This window comes from Cnephaeus nilssonii (assembly GCF_951640355.1).
Source record: "Cnephaeus nilssonii genome assembly, chromosome: 4".
Lineage (NCBI taxonomy): Eukaryota > Metazoa > Chordata > Mammalia > Chiroptera > Vespertilionidae > Cnephaeus > Cnephaeus nilssonii.
This window is the reverse complement of record NC_137075.1, coordinates 65,170,510-65,195,193: the sequence shown is the minus strand read 5'-3', so window position 1 is coordinate 65,195,193 and position 24,684 is coordinate 65,170,510. Positions and strand designations below refer to the sequence as shown.

General features: G+C 36.5%; 1 protein-coding gene across 7 annotated transcripts in view; it reads left to right on the top strand.

Moving 5' to 3' along the window:
* Positions 1–24,684, top strand: part of DENND4A (DENN domain containing 4A) — a 116,686-nt gene that overhangs the window by 71,792 nt on the left and 20,210 nt on the right. For 3 of the 7 annotated variants that reach the window (XM_079768675.1, XM_079768672.1, XM_079768673.1), the window contains 12 exons: positions 1,247–1,347; positions 4,804–5,022; positions 6,500–6,645; positions 13,793–13,926; positions 16,639–16,774; positions 17,143–17,349; positions 17,438–17,566; positions 17,825–17,966; positions 18,365–18,496; positions 20,839–20,955; positions 21,807–21,938; positions 23,409–24,508. In XM_079768675.1, coding sequence (XP_079624801.1) covers positions 1,247–1,347; positions 4,804–5,022; positions 6,500–6,645; positions 13,793–13,926; positions 16,639–16,774; positions 17,143–17,349; positions 17,438–17,566; positions 17,825–17,966; positions 18,365–18,496; positions 20,839–20,955; positions 21,807–21,938; positions 23,409–24,508 — 2,695 coding nt within the window. The remainder of the gene's footprint in view (positions 1–1,246; positions 1,348–4,803; positions 5,023–6,499; positions 6,646–13,792; positions 13,927–16,638; positions 16,775–17,142; positions 17,350–17,437; positions 17,567–17,824; positions 17,967–18,364; positions 18,497–20,838; positions 20,956–21,806; positions 21,939–23,408; positions 24,509–24,684) is intronic. The other 4 variants (XM_079768676.1, XM_079768674.1, XM_079768678.1 and 1 more) reach the window with 2 other exon arrangements.

The following is a 24,684-nucleotide window of genomic DNA, read 5'->3' as shown; positions in this document are numbered from 1 at the left end:
ACAAAGCCAGGGATGCAAGGGCCAAGGCAAGCCACCAAGGCTTTGAGGGCCGAGCCCCTTGCACAAATTTCGTGCATCAGGCCTCTAGTAAATGAAATAAATCCTTCACAGCAGGACACTTGCAATTTGACCTTGCCCTATCTATATTTTTATTCTCATTTGTGGAAAGATAGGATAGATTCCAAGACAGTTGTTCTTTGTCTGCTTAAGCTTTCCCATCCACTCTTTTTTCTTCGTTTAGGTTTCAAAGTGATATTTGTCCTTTTGTTCTGTGGGAAGTTTAGGAAACATTGGGGGGAAAAAGTTCAGCAAGTTTCACTGCACACCTGTGCTATATCGTTATCTTTGGTGGTTAAAACATGAGTGATGTACTTTTCTTCTTTTTCTGTACATTTTTCAAGTTTTCTAAAATGAGTATTCATTGCTATTGAAATTTTAAAAAAAAGATTTAATAAAGAGTGGAATAAACAAAGTTATAGTTAAGTCCAAAACCTTTATGGTGTTTTATCACCATGGTTTTTTTTTTCTTCTCCTAGCCCATATGCAGTTTAAAGAGCAACTAACTGTTGCCATAGTGGTACTAAAGGAGATTATAGAAGTTTGTCATAGAAACAAAGATACCACTTTTTTTTTTTTCCCCTAAAGATACCGCTTTCAAGCACATGTCCTCTTTTATAGTTATAAAAGTATTTTGGAATGTTCTAGTTTATTCGATTAAGTTAATATTATAGATTATGTCTTTTCTGAAGGAAACAAAAATATTTTTTTTCTTTTAGGAAACTAAGAAACAGTATTTAAATATGCCAAAGTATTTTGATAAGCTTATTGAAAGTTTTCTAATCCATAACAAAAAAAAAATCCACATAGTAGGATTTTCCCAGTATTTAGGTGTCTAAAGACTCTTAAGTAGAGTTTAAGAGTAATGACCACCACATTAAATTTGGTAGTGATTGGCATGATTCCAATGCACATGCAATGTACTCAATACCAACATAATTACAAATATTTGAGCTATATTTAATGCAAGGTTTCACCCTCATATAAATTACTTTTTAATATTCAACATTCTAATTTACCCCAGTAATATTTTTCTCCTGTTAACTAGAATATTTTGTTAAATGTTTTCTTTTTTGTTCAATGTGTTTTCTCTTTTTCCTTTTTTACATAATTAAGTATATATTTCCCCTTTCCCCCCCAAAAAAAAGGTCCATCTAACAAATATATTATTTTTGCCATTTAATCTCAGAACTGGTGACAAGAAAAATGTAGCCTGGAAGATACTTCCAAAGAAACCATGTAAAAATCTGATGAACACACTGAATAATTTGTACCAGCAATTGGCAAAATGTAAGTGTCTAACTTAATTAAAGGAAGTAATTTAATCTGAGAAAAGAACTCCAGTTACTTTGCTGTACTTATAAAAAGTTTATCTAAAGGAAAGTATTTTTACAGTCTTAAAGGCAAATGAGCATATAGGCAAAATTTGTTAGAAGCTAAATGGGAGATTTATTTTTGATATCACATTTTTATAGAACCATTTTAGAATAATAAAATTCAAAAAGAAGTTAAACTGGTTGTTTTCTTTAATTTTACTGTTACTGAAACACCATGTAAAAAATAAGCATTTACGCTTGTATATTTTCTTCATACATGGAAAAGAAAGTTAGTTTTGGATATATTAGATGGTTTCAGTTACATTAGAAAATGCTAATTTCCAATAGGGTGAGACCTAGGTCATTTGCTTTTCACCTACTGTGCTTTCTTCAAATAATTTGAAAATAGAAACTTGCTACAAGCATTAGGAAATTAATCAAAATGAAAATTGATTAGAATGTGGAATATTTCAGTAAAAAGCTATGTAAGAATATCTTGACAGTGATCCAGAATTACTAAGAAGAATTAAACCTTCATTTATCTAATCCTCTTGGGATTTTATAATAACTGTCTATTCAGGGTCCTTAATTTAATACTTACTGTATGAAAAATGGTCAGTATTGTGTAGCAATATTTGAGGTTCATTTATGTATAGGTGAAATATAAGCATAGGAAAAGGCTTATATCCTGTAGTATACTTGGAAGAGGACATGAAAAACAATGTTTTGTTTTGTTTTTTAAAGTATATTTTTATTGATTTCAAAGAGGAAGGGAGAGGGAGAGAGATATAGAAACATCAACGATGAGAGAGAATCATTGATCGGCTGCCTCCTGCGCGCGCCTTACTGGGGACCAAGCCTGCAACCTAGGCATGTGCCCTTGACAGGAATTGAACCTAGGACCCTTCAGTCTGCAGGCCTATGCTCTATCCACTGAGCCAAACCGGCTAGGGCGAAAGACAATGTTTACAAAGTAAGCCTCACAACAAGTAGATAATTTAGATGTGGTTCATAAATATTGGGATATTAAAAAAATAACATCAAATGAATAAAATTTTATCTTATGGAACAAGTAAATTGTATATGGAATTATATTTGAACTACCTAGTTCATTGCTTTCTAAAAGTACATGCACTTCCTTTGAATAGCTGAAAAGTCCAGCAGTGAATATTTAGCAATACTTAAATATTATTGAAATCAATGAAATAGTTCATTTAGCTCTATTGAAGTACAGAATCTTAAAGCTTAAAACTACAGACTTTTAAGCAATACTGACAGTTCAGGATTGTATAACATTTTATAGCTTCAGAGTACTTTCACATACATTCTTTTATCTTTGCAAATATGAGGTGAGGATAATAAGGTTGAGAGAAGTAAAAAGTACTTTCTTAGGAATCATTCAGTTGACGCTAATGATTAAAACCTTCTGTTCCAATGCCTACATTCTTTCTAATATTTCTACTTTTTTAGACAATAAGAACTCGAAAAAACTTGCTAAGATGATTTATTCCTCGTATTTTAAAAAGTTTTTAAAGTTTTAAGCAATCACAAACTTTTTTCTCCTGACCCTTGGAGAATAGCTGTCCCATCACCTCCAAATGGAATGTATTTCCTACCAACAAGTACATTCTCCTATAGCACTACAATATAACCATATAACCATGAAAATCAGGAAATTAGCATTCCTGCCATCCTTATCCTCAGACCTGATTTGATTTTTTTTAGTTATCATAATATCTAATGTTCTTTATAGCAAAAGAACCCATTTGCATATCAGATGTTGTATTTAGTCTCAGGTCTCTTTTGTGTCCTTTTCTCTAAATAATTCATCAATTTTTCTTCATTTTTTTGATACTTTTGAAGGTTATACTTATTGTAGAATGGTCCATGATATGGGTTTGTCTGAATGTCCTCATGATAAATACAGATCATGCAACTTTGACAGAAGTGACACTGAGTTTCTTGCATAGTATCCTTATCAGATTAAGCACTATATCAATATGTCCCATTATTGATGAAGATGTTAACATTGGTCACTTGATTATGTGGTGTCTACCAGGCTTCTTCTCTACTACAAAGTTATTCTTTCACTACTTAATGGCTTTAGCATTGAATTGTTCAGAAAGAGTAAGAGTTGATTTTCACATTTTAATCCCAGAATGTTCCTCCTATAAGCACTTATATTTAAAAGAAACAAAAGAGGAAAGGAAGGACTATTGCATTTAACCCTGTGTCCAGTTGCTATGGTTGTTATGATCTTCATTTATTAACCTACATATAGTTATTTTATAACATGAACATTTTTTCTGATGGTAGTCGGATAAAAAGGAATTATTTTGTGTTCAATTTTTAAATATATATATATTTTTTAATTGATTCCAGAGATGAAGGGAGAGGAAGAGAGAGATAGAAATATCAATGATGAGAGAGAATCATTGATTAGCTGCCTCCTACACGCCCCCTACTGGAGATCGAGCCTTCAACCTGGGCATGTGCCCTGACCGGAAATCAAACAGTCACCTCCTGTTTCATAGGTTGACGCTCAAACACTGAGTCACACCGGCCAGCTATTTTGTGTTTAATTTGGATAAAATGTACTCAGCAGAGCCTAAAAAAAATTATATGGCAAACTTTTCTAGGATTTCCATATTACAAAGTTATATATAAACAAAAGTTGAGGTAGCTTGAGCCCTTTTGAAAACACAACAAATGTTTATTTTCTTCTTTCAATTTTATTGAGATACTAGAGGCCCGGTGCACAAAATTCGTGCACAGGGTGTGTGTGTGTCCCTCAGCCCAGCCTGCACCCTCTCCAATCTGGGACCCCTCGAGGGATGTCCGACTGCCCATTTAGGCCCGACCCAATGGGATCAGGCCTAAATGGGCAGTTGGACATCCCTCTCACAATCTAGGACTGCTGGCTCCCGACTCTTGCCTGCCTGCCTTCCTGATTGCCCCTAACTGGTTCTGCCTGCCAGCCTGATCACCCCCTAACCACTCCCCTGCCAGCCTTATCTATGCCTAACTGCTCCCCTGCCAGCCCGATTGCCCCTAACTGCCCTCCCCTGCTGGCCCGATCACCCTAACTGCCCTCCCTTGAAGGCCTGATCCCTCCCAACTGCCCTCCCCTGCTGGCCTGATTGCCCACAACTGCCTTTCCCTGCCGGCCATCTTGTGGCGGCCATCTTGTGTTTACATGGGGGCAGTCATCTTTGACCACATGGGGGTGGCCATCTTGTGTGTTGGAGTGACGGTCAATTTGCATATTACCTCTTTATTATATAGGATAATTGATATACAGTTCTAGTAAGTTTAAGGTGTATAGCATAATGACTTGATATACATATGCAACAAATTTATATTGACAATAATAAAACTATTAACATTAGTTTTGACTATTTGGAGGAACATTAAAACTATGTCTTCACAGTGCAGCAGAGACCAAGAGATGATGGACTAATGGACTTAGCAATGAATGACTATGATTTTAATTCTGGAAAGAGGTTACATATGATAGATTTGGAAATCCAAGAGGCATTTTTGTGTTTCATGGCCTCTATTTTAAAAGGTTATAGATCATACTTAACACCAATAACACAAGCCCCATCTGAGACAGCCACCGATGCAAGCTCTCTTTTTGACCTACAAGGTGAGTGATTGCATAGTTTTACAGTTGTCATGTTATTGAGCTTAACCTTGTGTGATTTAATTGCTTTCTGGGTCAATAGCTCATATTTATCAAAATATATAACTATTTTGAGAGTATGTGAATAGCAATTCTGTTGGTAATCCATTTCCATATGACTAGTTATTTCTCAGGCACATTCAGTATAATCCCATTGGCAAAGTATGCATAAAGAAGTATTTGAAAAGTACATAAATTTCTAAACATACACTATTGCACTTGTATCACAGTTGTGTTGATGTTGATGCTTTTAGCTTTCAGGGAAGCCAGACAATGTTGGGCATGCTGAGTAGCCTGTGATGGTCACCTCTAGGCTTGAGTAGCTTCATTTGTTTTACTTCAGTATGCTTTACAAATATTTTCTGTTCATGACACAAAGTAAAAAAAAAAAAAATGTTGGGAAACCCTGGAATGTATTTGTATCATAATGTGTATTTACTTTCTTTTGTGGTATTTAACATTTAAAAGATAAATTTATTTAATAAACATATATTGAGTGCCTCCAAATGATAGGCTTTGGGTATATAGTGGTATGCATAAGATACGTGGTCACACACAAAAAAGAAAAAGAAAAGAGAAACATGGTCACTTCTCCCATAGAGCTTATAGTAAAAAGATAAGCAGTCTATAATAAAAGCGTAATACACTAATTAGACTCTTCTGCCAAACGACCTTCCCGATGACCTTCCGGATGAAGCCGGGGCTGCAAGGGCCAAGGCAAGCCGCCACGGCTGCGAGGGCCAAGCCCCTAGTATATCGGGCCTCTAGTTTAAAAATAATATGAATGAACACCTCAGTTCACAACTTTAGGTCACAGAAAGCCCTTGTGAGGAATTCGATATGAGCTATGTTCAAAAGAAGGAGTAGAAATTAGACAGGCAAAGGGAAAATGGAAGAATGTTTTAGGCAGAGAGAACAGTTTATGCAAAGTCCCTAATGCTGGAAATAGTTTGAGTTCATGCGCCCAAAAGAAAACCCGTGTTGTGTAATTGAGTATAGTGAATGAGGTGGAGTGTGAAATCAGGAAATAAACTTTTACTTTGTTACAGTAAGTATTGACACAAGCATAAATGAATACTAGAGGTGATGTAACTGCTGCTTTGAAAAAACTACATATGTATATGGAGAGAGCATGAGCCACATACACATAAAGGAGGGGGGGAAATTGCAGTTTTAAGATGCTTTCACGTTTACTAGTTTATGTGTAACCTTCAAGGTAGTGAGGGGACAAAGAGACAGTTCTGGTTGAAGATTTGAAAGATCTTGATTCAAGTTTCTTTCCTGTTGCTATCTTTGTCAAATCACTTCTACTTTCAGGGTCTTAGTTTCTTTTTCTGCAAAATGGTGGGTATAGATGACATGGTTGATCAAGTTCTTTCTAGCTTAAAAATTCTGTGAATCTACAAATGATATTCTGACATTGTAAATTTATGTTGAACAGCTTTCTTAAGAAGCCGAGACCGATCACATCAAAAATTCTATAACATGATGACCAAAACACAAATGTTTATTCGCTTCATTGAGGAATGTTCTTTTGTCAGTGATAAAGATGCAAGCCTGGCATTTTTTGATGACTGTGTAGATAAAGTAAGTTTGTCTGAAGTGCTCTACTTATTTTGTGTGACTGTTATAAATGTTAGAAATTATGGTTTCTACTTATAAGTTTTACTAGCTTTTAACAAAATCTAAATTAATTTTATTCCATCATTGACCCTTTATTATGAAAGTTTTGGTGGCCTACCAGATATTATAGAACACAACAACCTCTTGGAAATTTCCTGAAATATTTTACTAAATTGTGGGTTTTATTTTAGCAGTCAGGTCTGTATCTCTGCCTGCCCACTTACGGACAATAGGACTTTTATTCAAGCCTGTGGACCTCTAACTTGAGCATTTTGTTGTTGTTAATTCTCATCCGAGGATATTTTTTCCATTGATTTTTAAAGAGAGAGTAGAAGAGAAAGAGGGTACAGGAGAGAAAGAAAAACATCAATGTGAGAAAGGCACATCAATAGGTTTCCTTCTACATGCACCCCAACTAGGGCCGGCATCAAGCCTGCAAGTGCCCTTGACCGGAATCGAACCTGTGACCCTTTGGTGCTCAGGCCAACACTCTAACCACTGAGCAACACTGGCCAGGGCTAGAACTGAATGCGTTTGATATAACATTATTAAGCTAATCAACAAAATTCAAATGTAGTTTGAGTATTAGACAGTATAAATGTTAATTTCCAGATTCATGTATTGTACTTATATAGAAGAATGTCCTTTTTTGTAGGAAGTATACATTGAAGTATTCAGACATGATGGGTCATCAGGTTAGCAACTTTCTCTCAAAATATTAAGATGAAAAAAGTTATTTGTATTTGAAAAGTTAGTGTACTTGAAACTTTTCTATAAATTTGTGAATATATATATATACATATACATATATACATATATATATTAATTAGAGGCCTGGTGCACAGATTTGTGCACATTGAAAGAAAATTGATTAGAAGGTGGCCAGCAGGGTGGGACTGGGCGAGTTGAGCCGGACGTGCCTTGGAACCAACCTCCCATAGTCCCTCCCCAGCCAGCCGCACCTGGGGCGGCACCGTGGCTCAAAGGGTGTCTGCAGAGTGAGCAGGGTCCCTCCGGCAGGTGGGATCCCTCGGCCTGGCCTGTGGGAATTGGGCCAAAACCAGCTCTTCGACATCCCCCTAGGGGTCCCGGAATGCGAGAGGGCACTCTGCAAAGTTGTCGCTAGGCAGCTCCTGCATTGAGCGTCTGCTCCCTGGTGGTCAGTGCGTGTCATACCTACTGGCCGGTCGCTTAGCCTTTTATATATATAGATGTGTATATATATAGTGTTCATGTTTTTATGCCCATGACAGTAGAAAAAAGAAAGAAATTATTTTCTCAACAATTTATACTGATAAGGTAATTTAAATAAGTCCATCACTTTCCAATTTATGTGACTATGAAAGAAAATCAGTGATTTTGGGAAAGACACAACAGCCAAAATATTCAGAAATTGACTTAGTTCTGAGTTTAACATGAAAATATTATTTATTAATTAAGTACCAAATGTGTCCTATAAAAATGAGAAATTATAGTCACTGTGAAGGGTGTAGTGGGATAAACACCTCATTGGGCATCAGGAGAACTTCCACCCTAGATCTTATACTAGTACTTTAGTCAAGTCCTTTAATGTTTCTGTGTTGTTTTCTTATCTGTGTTTTTTTAAATATTGTGAGGAGAAATTATTATAACTGCATGTCTCACAGTGTTCAGAATAGTATTGTATGAACTAAAAAGTAGAAGACATTGTGACTATTTTTTATTGAATTTATTAGGGTGACATCTATATATATACTGTAAAAGGCTAATATGCAAAGCGTCTCCTCAGGAGTTCGTCCCGGAGACCAAGAGTTTGATCACTCACTATGATGTGCACTGACCACCAGGGGGTGGCATGGAACGAAGAAAGGCCCTGGCCAGCAGCCAGGGAAGGGAGGCCCAAGCCGGCAGCTGGAAGGCCCCAATCGGCCCTGATCACCGGGCCAGGCCTAGGGATCCTACCCATGCACAAATTTTGTGTACCAGGCCTCTACTTGATTAATAAAACCATACAGGTTTTAAGTGTACAGTTCTATAAAACATCATCTGCAACACTGCATCATGCGCTTAACACCCAAAGTAAAATCTCTTTCCATCACCATTTATCCCCCCATGCTGTCTTCCTCCTCCCACACCCCGCTTTCCTTCTGGCAATCACCATACTGTTGTCTGTGTCTGATTTTTGGTGTGTGTGTGTGTGTGTTTTTTGTGGGTTTTTTTGCTTAAGTCCTTCTCCTTTTTCACACAGTTCCCCAACCCCACTCCCCTCTGACAGCTGACAGTCTGTTTTCTGTATCTATGAATCAGTTTCTATTCTGTTTGCTTGTTTATTTTGTTCATTAGATTCCACTAATCTTGCTGGCTTTTATTTAAGTTTATTAGGTTAGTAAAAACCTAATAAGCTCTAGTAAAAACCATCTCGTTTTTTCATCTCATGATAATGTTCAGCTTTTAAATAACATATATGGAGAGCAGGAACAAGTTTGGAGCCTTGTGTAGACATATATATACCCTTTCCTTCACTTTATAAAACTTGAGGGATGGTTGATGTAGAGAAATACTTTCTGGTGTTGATAGAGAGTTAAAAGGCTAAGTTGCTTGAAGTCCTTGAAATGCTTTGGAATAGGGAAACCATGGACACATGCCATTATCTGCTTAGAACTCATAATTCATTTTACCATAAAAACACTGAAATAGAGGGTGATTAGCTATAGTTCAAACAGTGTTGTGCTAGAAATATGTATTAAATTTCTTTTTGATGGAATGGTCCTCTATCTGCCTTTTAGGACAGTTTTTAAAAAATCAAAATTCTGAGATATAATATATCAATACTAGAGGCCCAGTGCACGAATTCGTGCACGGGTGGGGTCCCTCAGCCTGGCTGGCGATCGAGGCCTATCAGAGGGCCAGCTGGCTGGGGGGAGGGGCCCCGGGAGGTTGGCCGGCCAGGGGGAGGGGCTGCAGGAGGTTGGCCAGCTGCGGGAGGTTGGCTGTGGGAGCACACTGACCACCAGGGAGCAGCTCCTGCATTGAGCATCTGCCCCCTGGTGGTCAGTGTGCATTATAGCGACTGGTTGACCGGTCATTCTGGTCATTCCAGTTGTTCGGTTGTAATGGTCGTTTAGGCTTTTATATATAGAGACTAGCGTTCCCATTGCAGGAAAAATCCTGCAATAGGGTTTCCTGCTGCACTCTACCCCACCCCGCCTCCACTCCTCCCTTGTCCCCCGGCCCACCTTCTCCACCAGCCCGCCCCGCCTCCGCTCCTCCCTTGTCCCCCGGCCCACCTTCTCCACCAGCCCGCCCTGCCTCCGCTCCTCCCTTGTCCCCCGGCCCGCCTTCTCCGCCAGCCCGCCCCGCCTCCACTCCTCCCTTGTCCCCTGGCCCGCCTTCTCCGCCAGCCCGCCCCGCTCTCCTTCCTTCTCCCCCAGCCCGGCCTCTGCTCCACCCCCCCCCACCCACCCACCCCCGCCTTGCTTGCTTCTCTGCAGCTTTGCTCCCTTCAGCATCTCTTGGCTTCTTTCTATGCTGTCTTGATATGCAAATTAGCCGCCATCTTTGTTGGGGTAATTTGCATACTCACCTTGATTGGTTGGTGGGCATGACTTGGCTGGTGGGCGTGGCTTGGTCGTAGCGAAGGTGCGGTCAATTTGCATATTTGTCTATTATTAGGTAGGATATGCACCTTTGAAATGTAGAGTTTGATAAGTTTTGGCAAATATAGATTTCCATGCAACTGTGACTCCAAATGTAGAACATTTCTTAGGAAGGATTTTTTTTTGGGGGGGGGTGATTTCTTTTCTATATTTTGAATAACTTATTTACAAATGGACTTTTAGAGCCATGCCTTTTTGTAAGTTGACTCTGCCTATATAGAGCTTTGAAACCTCATTTATTTTGAGAAGTAATGTTATAGATCCTTGACAATTTTGTCTTCATTATAGCATTGTACCAAGAACTTGTCTTAATAGTCTTTATAATACTGAGAATTAGAGCAGTTTTCCTTGTCCACAGGTTTTTCTATGCAAAGTGGCTGGAGAGTAAGAAGTAGGCACAAGTCTGGAGAGGGAGACGATGTTAAAAAAAATAAAATTTTTAAAACACCTGGTGCTCATTGATAAGCACTTCTCTTATAATGTTCCATCATGGATACAGGAGTAGTTTTCAGCTTCCTTTCCAATGACCTTGGGTATCTGTTTAAATCTTTTAGTTCTAGTCCATCTTTTCTATTTCATTATCATTGCTGCCCTTATAATTAGATTAAACCCACTCCCTCTGAATAAAAAAAATGTATGTATATAGAGCTTTTCATTTGTTATTCATTTGATATAATTTATCATTGACAGGTTACCACTATGAGTTATCTCTGACATGTTCCTAATGGTTTTTTTAATACTTTCAGGCTTGCTAATAATGTTCTCTTTTTATTGAAGGTTTAACTTATTAATATTTTTATTAAATTTTGTGGAAAATAAAAGGGAGAAAAACTTTGTAAGCCCAATGCCCTAATATCCAATTTACATTTTCAGTGTTTTTACATAATTATAATATGGTCTCCTAATTTTTTACATAACCAGATCTTATAAGCATATTTTAAAAATATTTTCATTGATATTTTAGAGAGAGAGGAAGGAAGAAGGAGAGAAAGAGAGAAACATCTATGTGAGAGTGAAATCTAGATCGGCTGCCTCCTGCATGCCCGCTATTGGGGATTGAGCCCCACAAGCCAGGCATGTGCCCTGACCAGGAATTGAACCAGCAACCTTTCTGTGCAGGGGACAACATCCAAACAACTGAGTCACACCAGCCAGGGCTAAGCATTCTTAATATTGCTGCCAAATCTCTTAAAAATAAATTTTCATTTTTACCACAGTAAAACATAACATAGTTTAGAAAGTCAATCCTATATAATAAAATTCTAATATGCAAATCTACCAAAAAGCAGAATGACCGGTCGCTATGATGCGCACTGACCACCAGGGGGCAGACGCTCAACGCAGGAGCTTCCCCCAGCCCACAGGCCTCAGGCCAGCCAAGACAGGTGCCAGCAGGGGACCCCCAATTGCCCCACTGGTCACCCCACAGAGGGAGGCAACCAGAGGAAGGTGTCCGGTAGCGGGGGGCTGGGCCGGCAGGCGAGTGGATGGCGGCGGGGGGCAGAGCCAGCGAGCGGGTGGTGCCAGGCCAACCAAGGCAGGTGTCAGCGGGGGGGCCCCGATCGCCCCACCAGTCACCCCACAGATCGGCCCTGATCGCCAGCCAGGCCTAGGGACCTACCCATGCACAAATTTCATGCATTTGGCCTTTAGTACTTTTATAAGGCTAGGTCCCATTCCTTTCTTCCCTAGTTTCTACTCCCCAGAGACCACCACTTTCTCTTTCAGCTGTATCTTCAGTCATTTACCTTAAGATTTCCAAATAATATGTTTTTATTGCTGCTAATTAATGTCTACCATCAACACCACAATTCTCCCAGTGTAGTCATACATTATTTTTGGTCACTTTGTATATAATCACAGCTAAGCCATATATACATTATAACTAAATTGCCTTTCATGTGTGGATTTTGTTTTCCCTGAAGTTAATAATTACTATGTTCCTTCCTTTGTGTCTACTGTTAATTCATCTCCAAAGTCTTCTACAAAAGTGAAAATGTTTAAATCTGTCAATTTTTCTAACATATCTATTTGATTGTTTTAAAATTTTTTGCTGGAGCATTCCATCCTTTTTTTCCAATATGAACTGATTGCTTTTTACTCTGTCATCCTGGATTTTCCTTCACCATCATCATAGAATTTATATTGACCTCTCTCTGGAGTTGTTGCTTTCTGGTTTCAGTAGCTTCTTTCTTGGTTTACCTCTTTGTTATGGTGGAGCACATCTTCCAGCAGCTTAGTGAGAAAGAGTACATTGAAGATATTTTTTTGATGCCCTGCCTGTTTGTATTTTTTTTTTTAATCCTCACCTGATTTGAGAGAGAGAGAGATAGAGAGAGAGAGAAAGAGAAAAACATCAATGTGAGAGATTGATCAGTTGCCTCCTGTACATGCGCCCAACCACTCACCCTGACCCGGGATCAAACCCTCAATCTTTTGGTTCATGGAATAACAATTCCCAATCAACTGAGCTAGACTGGCTAGGGCTATGTCTGCATTTTAAAAATTATTATTTCTTGAATACATTCCCATGATTCAAAATAATATAAAAAGATATACATTGGGAAATCTGGGTCTTGTCCCATCTTGTTCACTCCATTCACCTCCCCTCCTCCATACAGATAATTACTTTTCTTAGTGTTCTTTAGTATTTCATTATGTGCATACAAACAAAAAATCCTATATAATAAAAGCCTAATATGCTAAGTGTCTGACCATTTGACCATTTGACCAGTCGCTATGACACGCACTGACCACCAGCGGGAAGACGCTCTGACTGGTAGGTTAGCTTGCTGCTGGGGTCTGGCTGATCGGGACTGGGCAAGAGCGGCCGGACACGCCCTAGAGCCCTCCCGTGGTCCCTCCCCGACCCGATCAGGACTGGGCAATGCAGCCCCAAGACAAGGCCGAGGGACCCCACCAGTACACGAATCCATGCATTGCGCCTCTAGTGTGTGTGTGTGTGTGTTCTTGTTTTTCCCTCTTTTTTTTTTAATTCTCACCCAAAGAATGAGGATTTTTTTTTCCATTGAATTTTAGAGGGAGTGGAAAGGAGGAGGTAGCGGGACAGAGAGAGAAGAGAGAAAGAGAAATGTTGGTGTAAGAATGATTGGTTGCCTCCCACACCCACCCCAACCGGGGGTGGAAATTAGACCTGCAACCCACATACATGCCTTTGATAGGGAATCGAACCTATGACTCTCTAACCACTGAACCATGCTGGCCAGGGCTCCTTTCTTCCTCAAAAATTAGTTCACTATATACAATGCTCTGCGCCTTGTTACTTTCACTTAATTATCTTGGAGATCTTTCTATAGTCATACATAGACAACTTGCTCATTCTTTTTTTTTTTTTAATAGCTCTATAGTACCCAGTTGTATACATGGTTTATTTAACCATTCCCCTATAGATGAACACTTGGCTAACCATTGTGGTGTGTGTGTTTTTAATATATGCTTTTTTTAAACTCCTTCAGGTGGATATGGACAAAAGTGGTGAAATGCGACTTATAGAACTGGATGAATCTTTCAAAAGTGAACATACTGTTTTTGTAACACCACCTGAGATCCCCCATCTACCCAATGGTGAAGAACCCCCTTTACAGTACAGGTATTCAAGAGGCGAATGTGTGAGATTGAAAGAGAGAAGCAATCCATCATCTGTGACGTAGCTTTCTAAGGACTGTGGTATTTTCAAAAATCCAAACTTTACAGATCCCTAATTTTTAGGTGGTAAGCAAGCTTATCCCACATCCATTATTAAGTTTTGAGGTCTAAAAAGAAAAAAATATATAATTTTGCATAATATAGACTTGGGAATGGGAAGTTCTATATCTGCATAAGTATCTTCTCATAAATGTTGATTACATTCAGTTAGGACTCTACCCCCACCAAAATGCAGCACTTTTATTATAAAATTTTGATTTTTGTTTCTCACTAAAGCTGGTTTCCTCACTCCCCCACCCCCATACACACACACATTGGTTAATGTGTAATTTTTTTAGGTTATTAATTATTCCATGATTTTTTATTTTAATTCAAGGAGATTCAGAACTATTGGAATGATGGTTATTAATTTAGGAAATTTGACCAAACACCACTAAGTGCTTGGTTTTTAGACTTGAATGACACATAGTTCCTGTCTTCAAGTCTAGAGAAAAGTTCTAATATAGGTAGATTTATTATACATCTATCTATCTAGATATATTTTGTATATATACATTTGTTATATACTATAGTTAGTTTCCAGTATATATTTATTTTTACTTAAAGTAGTATTTCCCTTTAGATTTTAAATTATTTCTTCTCTAATAATACTCCTTACTTTAAAGATTCTAAAACCATTTCTCACCTATCATTCATTAAGTCACAGTTTGTTATTTTCATTAAGAAAGGATTTTTCAGGACATCCTTATTTATAACCCAGATTATTAAATTTGAAAAAGTGGTGTAACCGATGTTTGTAAATATTCATCGGCCACTTGATTCCTGCCCTTTACATCTATTGATGATGTTATTCATATCATTTTTAAAAATACATATATTTTTTTTATTGACTTCAGAGAGGAAGGGAGAGGGAGAGAGAGACAGAAAGATCAATGATGAAAGAGAATCGATCGGCTGCCTCCTGCACGCCCCTGCTGGGAATCGAGCCTGAAACCCAGGCATGTGCCCTGACCTGGAATTGAACTGTGACCTCCGGGTTCATAGGTCGACACTTTCAACCACTGAGTCACACTGGCCAGGTTCACTTTTTTTTTTTTAATCCTCACCTGAGGACATTTTTTATTGATTTTATAAAGAGGGAGAGAGAGAAACATCAGTGTGAGAAACATCAATCAGTTGCCTCCCAAACATGCCCTGACCAGTGGCAGGGAGCAAACCCAAAACCCAAGTACGTGCCCTTGATCTAAAATCGAACCTGAGATCCTTTTGTGCGAGGGCTGACACTCTAACCAGCCAGGGCTGTACATGATATTTCTAAGACTTCTTTTGGTATGTTTACTAATGTACTTTTGGGGGATTTGGAGGTTTGGTTTTAACCTTTTAATTAAAATTTTACTTTGAGATTTAGTCCTTTAATAAGAAAATTACTTAGCTTAAAAAGTTCCCCTTTTTTAAAGAATCTAAGTCATTTTCCCCCCCTTGAGACTACCCAGTATAATTTTGGTGTAATCATCCCCATTACTCGAAACAACTTAAATGTCTTCAATGAGCACAGTCTGTTCTCTTAATAAGAGATGATCATATACTTACATTTTCTATATAAAATGATAAGGCAGTAAGTTTCTATAGGATACACAGAATGGTCTTATCACACCATGTACATACAAAGAATTTTTAAGGGTCAGGATTTTCCTGAACTTTGAGATTTTATTGCTATTTAACATTCAGTCATTACCAATATTTTATTACTCAACTGAATTTGCTTTTATATAATTGATATAGTTTGACATCTTTTATTATTGTTTTCTTCTTAATTAATTAAAACTATTTATATGCCTTTAAAAATATTATAAAGTAGGTTACCTTTGCTGTTCAGGGGCTTCTTCTGTTCTTTTCAGTATGTCTTTTTCTTAGCTGCTGCTATCTTTTAAATGCCCAAACACGTTCCACTAGCACCCAAATTAAACCCCCCTCCTTATAGAGCTACCTAGTCTAATCTTTTTCTTCCTCTTCTCCACCCTCTTCAATTTTTTTTCCTCATAAATGAGGCCCTAAACCTGCTAGCTAACCTGATAAACCAATTCACTACAATATGAGAGCTTGTTCTGGTGTGCTAATATGTTACTTACATTTTTTTTTTTTTAATATGGAACACTTCATGAATTTGCATGTCATCCTTACTCAGGAGCCATGCTAATCTTCTCTATATTGTTCCAATTTTAGTATATGTGCTGCCGAAGCGAGCACTGTTATTTACATCTTTTTAAGAGGGACATTCTGCAGTGATTAGTTAATTCAAAGCAATGATATTAATGACTGTCTTTTACCAACTGTCATATTATCTGATAAGTTTGCTATATATTTACACAAATACTACCAAAGTGCTTGAGTTACTTTGTAGTTTAATGTCAATTCAGCAAACCTTTTTCCTCCAAAATATATATTTGAGTTTATGTTTGGCTATTACATTTCTAAATATTATAATAAGAAAAGCAACATTAGCATGAATATTTGTTGAGTATATATCCCAGTCTGATGGAGAAACACAGGATAAGTTGTAAGTTAAGAAGTTATTGGTCATACATTTTTTTTAGCGTGTAACCAGTATGGTATAATCTATGTGTGTTTGAGGTTTTCTTTTTCTTTTCAAAAACAGCTATAATGGATTTCCAGTTCTTAGGAACAGTTTATTTGAGAGACCTGAAGGATTTCTACAAACACGAAAGAGCAAATTGCCTTCAAAATCAAGTAGTCCTAATAGTCCTTCTCCTATGTTCAGAAGAACAAAACAGGTGCTTTGAAATTTTTGCGTATTTCATGTGATCAAATATTAGAACAAAAGTAAATATGACACTCATACTCCCTTAATATACTTTACCACCTCATATATAACTGTGACTAGATTAAGCTCCCTGAAGTATTCTGAAGATAATTTAGAGTAAGCGGACTTCAAAAAATTAACTAGTTCTCTTGTCCTAGAACTTTATTTTATATATGATATAATACAAATTCAAGCAGAGGCTTGAATATATATTAATTATAAGCAGATTTTATTAGGGAAACATTATAAAAGCAAGTGACTTGTACCTGTTCAACATTCAGTTAAATAAGAATGCCATGTGTGTAAATTTATTAATGAGATTCTTACATTTTTCCCTAGGAAATTAAATCAGCCCATAAAATTGCCAAGCGGTATTCTTCCATTCCTCAGATGTGGTCTAGGTGTCTGCTGCGTCACTGTTACGGACTATGGTTTATTTGTCTCCCAGCTTATGTGAAAGTATGTCATTCAAAAGTCAGGGCGCTGAAAACAGCATATGATGTGCTTAAAAAAATGCAGTCAAAAAAGATGGATCCACCTGATGAGGTAACAATTATCTTTAAAATGCATTATTTCTATATTTATGTTCATAGGTGTTTGTTTCTGTACACTTTTGAACTTAACTGTGTTTCAGGTATGCTACCGCATTCTCATGCAGCTCTGTGGACAATATGATCAGCCAGTGCTTGCAGTTCGAGTGCTTTTTGAAATGCGGAAAGCTGGTATTGACCCCAATGCCATTACTTATGGTTATTATAATAAGGTAATTACTTTTATTTCATGGAGAAAGAGTATAACTTTTGTTATTATACAACCTTAATTTAATGGCAGAAGTTGCTGATGCAGGGTTTATTTGACATTTATTTTAGACTATTTAAAATATATTTTGTAAATCAAGTAAAATTTTTGTACTATTTTGTGTTATACAGTCTACTTAGATATTCTTTAGTTTGAATCTAAAGCCAGTGTGTTCATTTATAAAAATTATTATACTAATTATTTTATCTTGTTGAACAAATAGGCTGTTTTAGAAAGTACCTGGCCTTCACGAAGTCATAATGGCTATTATCTTTGGACAAAATTAAGAAACGTTGTTTTAGGAGTAGCACAGTTCAAAAGAACTTTAAAGAAACATGCACACTTATCACAAACAACTCTCTCAGGTAATTAAAGATTTTTAAGGATGTTTATGTTTAAGTTTTTCTTTAAAATTAATTGACATGTTATACTTTACATTTTTTAGAAATTTTAAATACTTTCAAGTTATTGAATGTTTTCTAGTTTTTATTGCCATTAAGCAAATTCTAATTGGAGTATTCTTCACATTTAAAAAACACAAAATTTTACTTTTTTTCTTGTAACTTAAACTATCAACTGTTGGTGGTCTCGTTTTAGTATTTGTTAATAATTCACAATAGGGTTCTTTGTTAACAGTTATATTTTGCTAATTATGTGGCACTTTTTGTATTCAGTATTAGTAGATATTAGCTTGAGCAACAAACTGATGTGTGTTTTTGGTATCTCCCTGAGTAGTAAAATGCTGTCAAATTGTGTTCTTAAGCAGATGGCAGTGACCTGGATGCTGTTAGTCATGGCAGCATGGATAGTGGTCATGGGACACACACTGTGGAGCAGGCACCTTTTAATACGGGTTTAATCAAAGTATATGCTACTGATGATAGATCTAGTACAGGTTTGTTTGTGCTTATGTATACATATATTAAAGTACATTTTAAAAATTAGATTTGCTCTCTGGTCTTTTCAGGATTTTAATTTTCAGTGATGTATTTAACTGTCACTTTTTAATTTTATATGTTAGGTATTTGATTTGATATTGCATTTAATAACTATATGCAATTTTATTCATTCTTTATTTGACTAGAAATAAAAATTTATTCAAGTATTTAGTCCATGATAATCCAATTAACTCTGGAAGGCACACAGATCTCTTCATCATATCAATTTTATAGGATAAGTTCTTCTTTGTAATTATGAAAATTTAATTAAAGTTTTAAATAAAGAAACTTATAGCTCTGATCTGAGTTAATAGTACCATATCAACATCAATTTACTGTTTCATATAAGATATTATTATTGGGGGAAGCTGAGTAAAGGGTACACAGGAACTTTCTCTGTATTGTATTATTTTTGCAATTCCTTGTGAGTCTTAAACTATCCTATATAATAAAAGGCTAATATGCAAATCAACCAAACAGCAGAATGACCAGTTGCTATGACGCACATTGACCATTAGGAGCAGATGCTCAGTGCAGGAGCTGCCCCCTGGTGGTCAGTGCACTCCCACAGGGGGAGCGCTGCTCAGCCAAAAGCCAGGCTCATGGCTGCCGAGCACAACGGCAATGGCAGGAGCCTCTCCTGCCTCTGTGGCAGTGCTAAGGATGTCCTTGAGCGGGCCTAAGCTGTCTGTCGGACATCCCCTGAGGGCTCCCAGACTGCGAGAGGGTGCAGGCTAGGCTGATGGGCGCCCCCCCAGTGCAGAAATTTCGTGCACTGGGCCTCTAGTATTAAAACAAAAAGTTACAAATAAATAATTTAAATATATATAAAATTTGTAGCATTCTAGCACTGAAGATGGCATTAATTTCATTAAAATAGGTTTGTACATATCCTTCGCTAATATCAAAACTGACATTTTAAAAATAAATTACTTGAATAATTCTGTCCTTTTTATTATTACATTAAAACAATTTATATATGCTTTTCAAATATAGAGCTACCTCTTAATAGACAGAAATTTTAAATGTAAAACTCCAACCATTAATAAAATATAAAGGCTTCTATAAAGGCCTAAAATATAAAGTTTTACTATCTCTGCAAACAGTAACATTTTGGCTGGTCTCCTTTTATGCCTGCTTTTAAGAATATACATATAAGCTAATTGTGTTGAAATGTAATTTTCATAGTTGTTTTTTATAGGGCTGGTTTTATTAATTATACAATGTGAATATAATTAGTCATTGCAGTCATCCTCAGGCATTATCTCTTAAAAATGAAGAAGTCTATCTTTTGTTTTTAACTATGGCCTTTTAAAAAAAAAGACTATCTTAAAACAGTACAGGACCTAATAAAAGCATGAGTTTCAAGATTATCTTCACATTTTTAACTTATTTCTTTGGGAATAGAGCTGAAAAATTGATTACTAAAAGTACAAACTCTAAAGTACAACAAATGTATTAAATACCTAGTGATACTTAATAAAGTTTCCTTAGATAGTTCTTTACAAGTATTTAAACCATTTTATATATAGTTTCTCATATAATCATCACAACCGTGTGTATTATAAATCTTGGAATTAGATATCCAAGCAAAAAATGTTATATGGTTTACTTAAAATTATGTCTGCTAGGATAGAGAACTAGGTTTCAAAACCTTATGTCTTGATGCTAATCTAGTGAAAATAATTTGCTGAAAAGTAGAGAATCTCTAACAATACTATAATAGAAGTTTTCTTGTAATAATGCAACTTTTGCATTCCCTAAAAATAACTTTAACATGTTCTTTTTCTCATTCTCATGTATTTGTACTTAAGTGCAATTTAGTATTCAATTGAATTTTCAGAAAAAGTAATTACCTACTTATAAACTTACATAAACCCTTTTTTTTTGTAAAATTATTTAGACTTTCAGCTTCCTGTGTGTGAAGGTTCTGTTATGAATTCCCTGCAAATTTTTCTTCATTGCTTAGTTGGAACTCAGACTTTTACTAGAAAGGTCATGGACTTGTATAAAGAATGTCTGGTTTGTCTTTATCTTTTGGAAACCAGCTAGTAGTGTGCATGTATATGCTTTTGACTGCAGCATGGATCCAAAAATAAATTATTTTGAGATTATCCCTTTCTTACTTTAATAGAGTTGGGGGATGGAATCTAACAAAATAATGCTTCCAATTGAAAGTTATCCTGAAAAATTTCTATAAGTAAATCAGAATAGTAATGTGTTGCTCCTAATTCCAGTTCTCAGTAAAGAAGTTTATGATAAACACCATAGGGATTTTTTTCCCTTTTTTTTCTTCTAGGTGGCCAGTCTGATCTTGGATATAATTCATTATCCAAAGATGAAGTTAGAAGAGGAGATATATCTACTGAAGACATTCAAGAAGAAAAAGATAAGAAAGGGAGTGATTCTAGTTCCTGTAGGTATTAATTTGATATTGTATAAAATTTTGGGCTTATATTAATAATAAATACAACTGGCTTTCAGTATAAAAGTACTAATTTTATTTTTCACTTTCCTATTATAACTCCTCTTTCCTCCCATTACAAGCCCTCTCTACCACCTAATATTCCGACATACAAATCTTCATGTGTTAAGTCTATAGTTTTAGTGGCAAAACCACTCTCCAATTAAATATTATTCTTCTTGTAATAGAAATCTGTTTCTTCAGACAGTGAATCTTTTTTTTTAATCCTCATCTGAGGATATGTTTTTATTGATTTATTTGAGAAAAAGGAAGGAAGGAGAGAGAGAGGAACTTTGATGTGAGAGAGAAACATCAATCAGTTGCCGCCTATATGCACCCTAACCAGGAATCAAACCCACAGCCTAGGTATGTGCCCTGACCAGGTTTGAAACCTGAAACCTTTTGGTCTACGATGCTCCCACCAACTGAACCACACGGCCAGGGCCAAACAGTGGCTCTTTCCTGAGGTTTAACAATATTTTTATTTAATGCTTTTATTAATGGTCTTTTGCTTATATTCTCTCCCTTACCTCTTCCCATTGAAAACAGTGATTTACAACCAAAGAAGTAATATAAAATGTATGCATGGACCTCATTCATAACCAGTACATAGTAATTTGATATATTCCTTGAGGCCTCAGATCAGTGTAATTACTTGTGATTGACAAATTCATACAGAGGTGTTCGATAATTTCTTATTACCTATTTGGAGGAGAAATATTTAGAACTAAAAGCTACTTCTTTTTATGCCTTATATGATGCATATAGTTTTTATCTTACCAATTTCATTTTAATTTTTACAGTGTCAGAGAGTGAGAGTGCAAAAGGAAGTGCTGATTGTCTTCCTAAGCTGAATTATCAAACTTCTTCCAGTATAGTTCGCCTCAGTAGTACAAATAACAACAGTGCTGATAAAATATCAAGAGAAGGCACAGGTGAGTTGAATAGTATACCTCTGTTATGTGCAGTATATCTTGTATCTGTATTTCTAGTAAATATTTATTTTTTTAAGTCTTCATTCTCCAGGATTATTTTTTATATATTTGTGCATCCTCACATAGTATAGTTTAGTAGCTTGAATTCTGTATTTTGTAATATACTTTATTCAAGTTTTTATGATAAGAAAGTATAGGGACAAACTTACGAGCTACATACTATCTTTTGAGTTTGGACTGTTGGGACTTTTGGGATGGGGGAAGTGGGAGCAATTGAGATGATCAGTCTGAGGGTACAGCATACCTAGCCAGTTTTTAAATTAAGCTTATAGGCTTAATGCTTAGGTAACAATACATAATATTTTTTCTTCTTAAAGTGCTTTTTATATATCATTTTATATTTATTAATATAGTAATGCTTGCCTGGCTGATGTAGCTCAGTGGTTGAGCATCGACCTATGAACCAGGGGGGTCTCTGTTAGATTCCCAGCCAGGGCACATGCCCGGGTTGTGGGCTTGATCCCCAGTAGGGACCATGCAGGGGGCAGCTGATCAGTGATTTTTCTCTCATCACTGATGTTTCTATTTCTCTCCCCCTCTCCCTTTAATCAATAAAAACATATTAAATAATTATTATGTTTTGTGGATAAAACTATCACAGCTGCCTTTAATTGGTTTGGTTTTTCATTTTTATAGGCAGAAGACTCAGACTTTTAAGGTCATCTAACAACCACAATTGTAGTAACCATTGTTATTTAATCAATTTAGTGGAATTAACATGAATATTATTATTAACAACTAGAGGCCTAATGCACAAAATTCTTGCACTGGGTAGGGGGGTCCTTTAGCCCGGCCTGCTCCCTCTAGCAGTCTGGGAACCCTCGGGGGTCCTTAGCGCTGCCACAGAGAGGTTCCCACCACCACCACCACCACTGCGCTTGGCAGCCATGAGTCCAACTTCTGGCTGAGTGGTGCTCCCACAAGAGATGCCTGTGTTGAGCATCTGCCCCCTGGTCAGTGCACATCATAGCGACCAGTTGTTCTGCCATTTGGTTGATTTGCATATTAGCCTTTTATTATATAGGGTAATATTATTAAGTATACCATGAGTAAATATTAATTTTAATTTATAAGTTTTAAAAAGCAGTGCAGTCTAACATGTAGGACTATACCTTTTATAGTTCATCAAATCTGGGTTTTAATCCCAGTTCTGTCATTTAAGGACTGGGTAACTTTGGGCTAGATATTTAATCTCTCTTTAGTGTCAGTTTTTTCTCAAGCTATAAGGATGTTGGAATAATTATGGGTAGACAATGTAAATAAAGTACCTAGTATAGTATCAGTCAAATAGCAGACACTTGATGAGTGCTTACTATTATCATTGTCATTATTAGTATTTTAAATATTTAAGACAACTTATAATAGCACATTACATTTTTTATGGCTAAAAACACTTTTCTTGTTTTTCAGAAAGCACATCTGAGCCACTCTTAATATCATCTTTTGAGGATACAAATGAAACAGGAAACATTCAAAGTAGATGCTTCAGGAAAAGAGATAAAAATGGCAGTGAACCTAATTTGCAGCAGCAAATGTCCTGGGGAAATAGAAACCGCAATCATAGTGGAGGAGTAATGATGGGACTTATGCTCAACAGAATTAACCAGGAAGCAAACCCTGGAGATATGGTTGAAAAATTAGGAGCTGATGCAAAAATTCTTTCACATGCTATCTCAAAAAGCAAAAGACCAAATAGTCTTGATATTGGAAGGCCATCTTTACGATCAAAAAGAGACAGTCTAGAAAAGGAATCTAGTGATGATGATACACCTTTTGATGGTTCTAATTGTTTGGCAGATAAAGTGGATTCTCCAGTAATTTTTGACTTAGAAGACTTAGACAATGAAACCTATGGGTCAAAAATGGGATATGTTTCCACACAAAATCCCAAAAGGATTCAGCGTATGAATAGCAGCTTTTCAGTAAAACCTTTTGAAAAAACTGATGTTGCAACAGGATTTGACCCCCTCTCTCTTTTGGTTGCTGAGACTGAGCAGCAGCAAAAAGAAGAGGAGGAAGAAGATGAAGATGACAGCAAAAGCATTTCAACACCGTCTGCTAGGCGTGATTTAGCTGAAGAAATCGTGATGTATATGAATAACATGACCAGTCCTTTGACAAGTCGGACACCAAGCATTGATTTACAACGGGCATATGATGATAAATTAATCGATAAGAAAAGTCCAACATTGGTCAAGGCGTGTAGAAGATCTAGCCTGCCTCCTAATTCTCCTAGGCCAATGAGACTTACCAAATCTAAAAGTTATACAAAAAATGAAGACAGACCAAGGAATAGACTCTGGTCTTCTCCTACATTCTCACCTTCTTGCCCATTTAGGGAAGAAACTCAAGATGCATTAACCCATTCATCACCTTCATTTAATTTAGATACACTACTAGTACCTAAACTAGATGTTCTAAGGAACAGTATGTTCACTGCTGGAAAAGGAGTTGCAGAGAAAGCAAGCAAATGGTATTCAAGATTCACCATGTATACCACATCATCTAAGGTATGTATTGTTAGTATTTTCTACTTATCCTTTTATCTTCCTTTACCACCAAAATTCCCTTATTTGTAGAGATGTCTGGAGGTTGTTTTTTTTTTACATTCTCCTTAAACACAGCTTTTAAAAAGGATTCTTCAGATGTGTAAGGTTTGTAAGTATCAGAATTTAGACTTGAATAC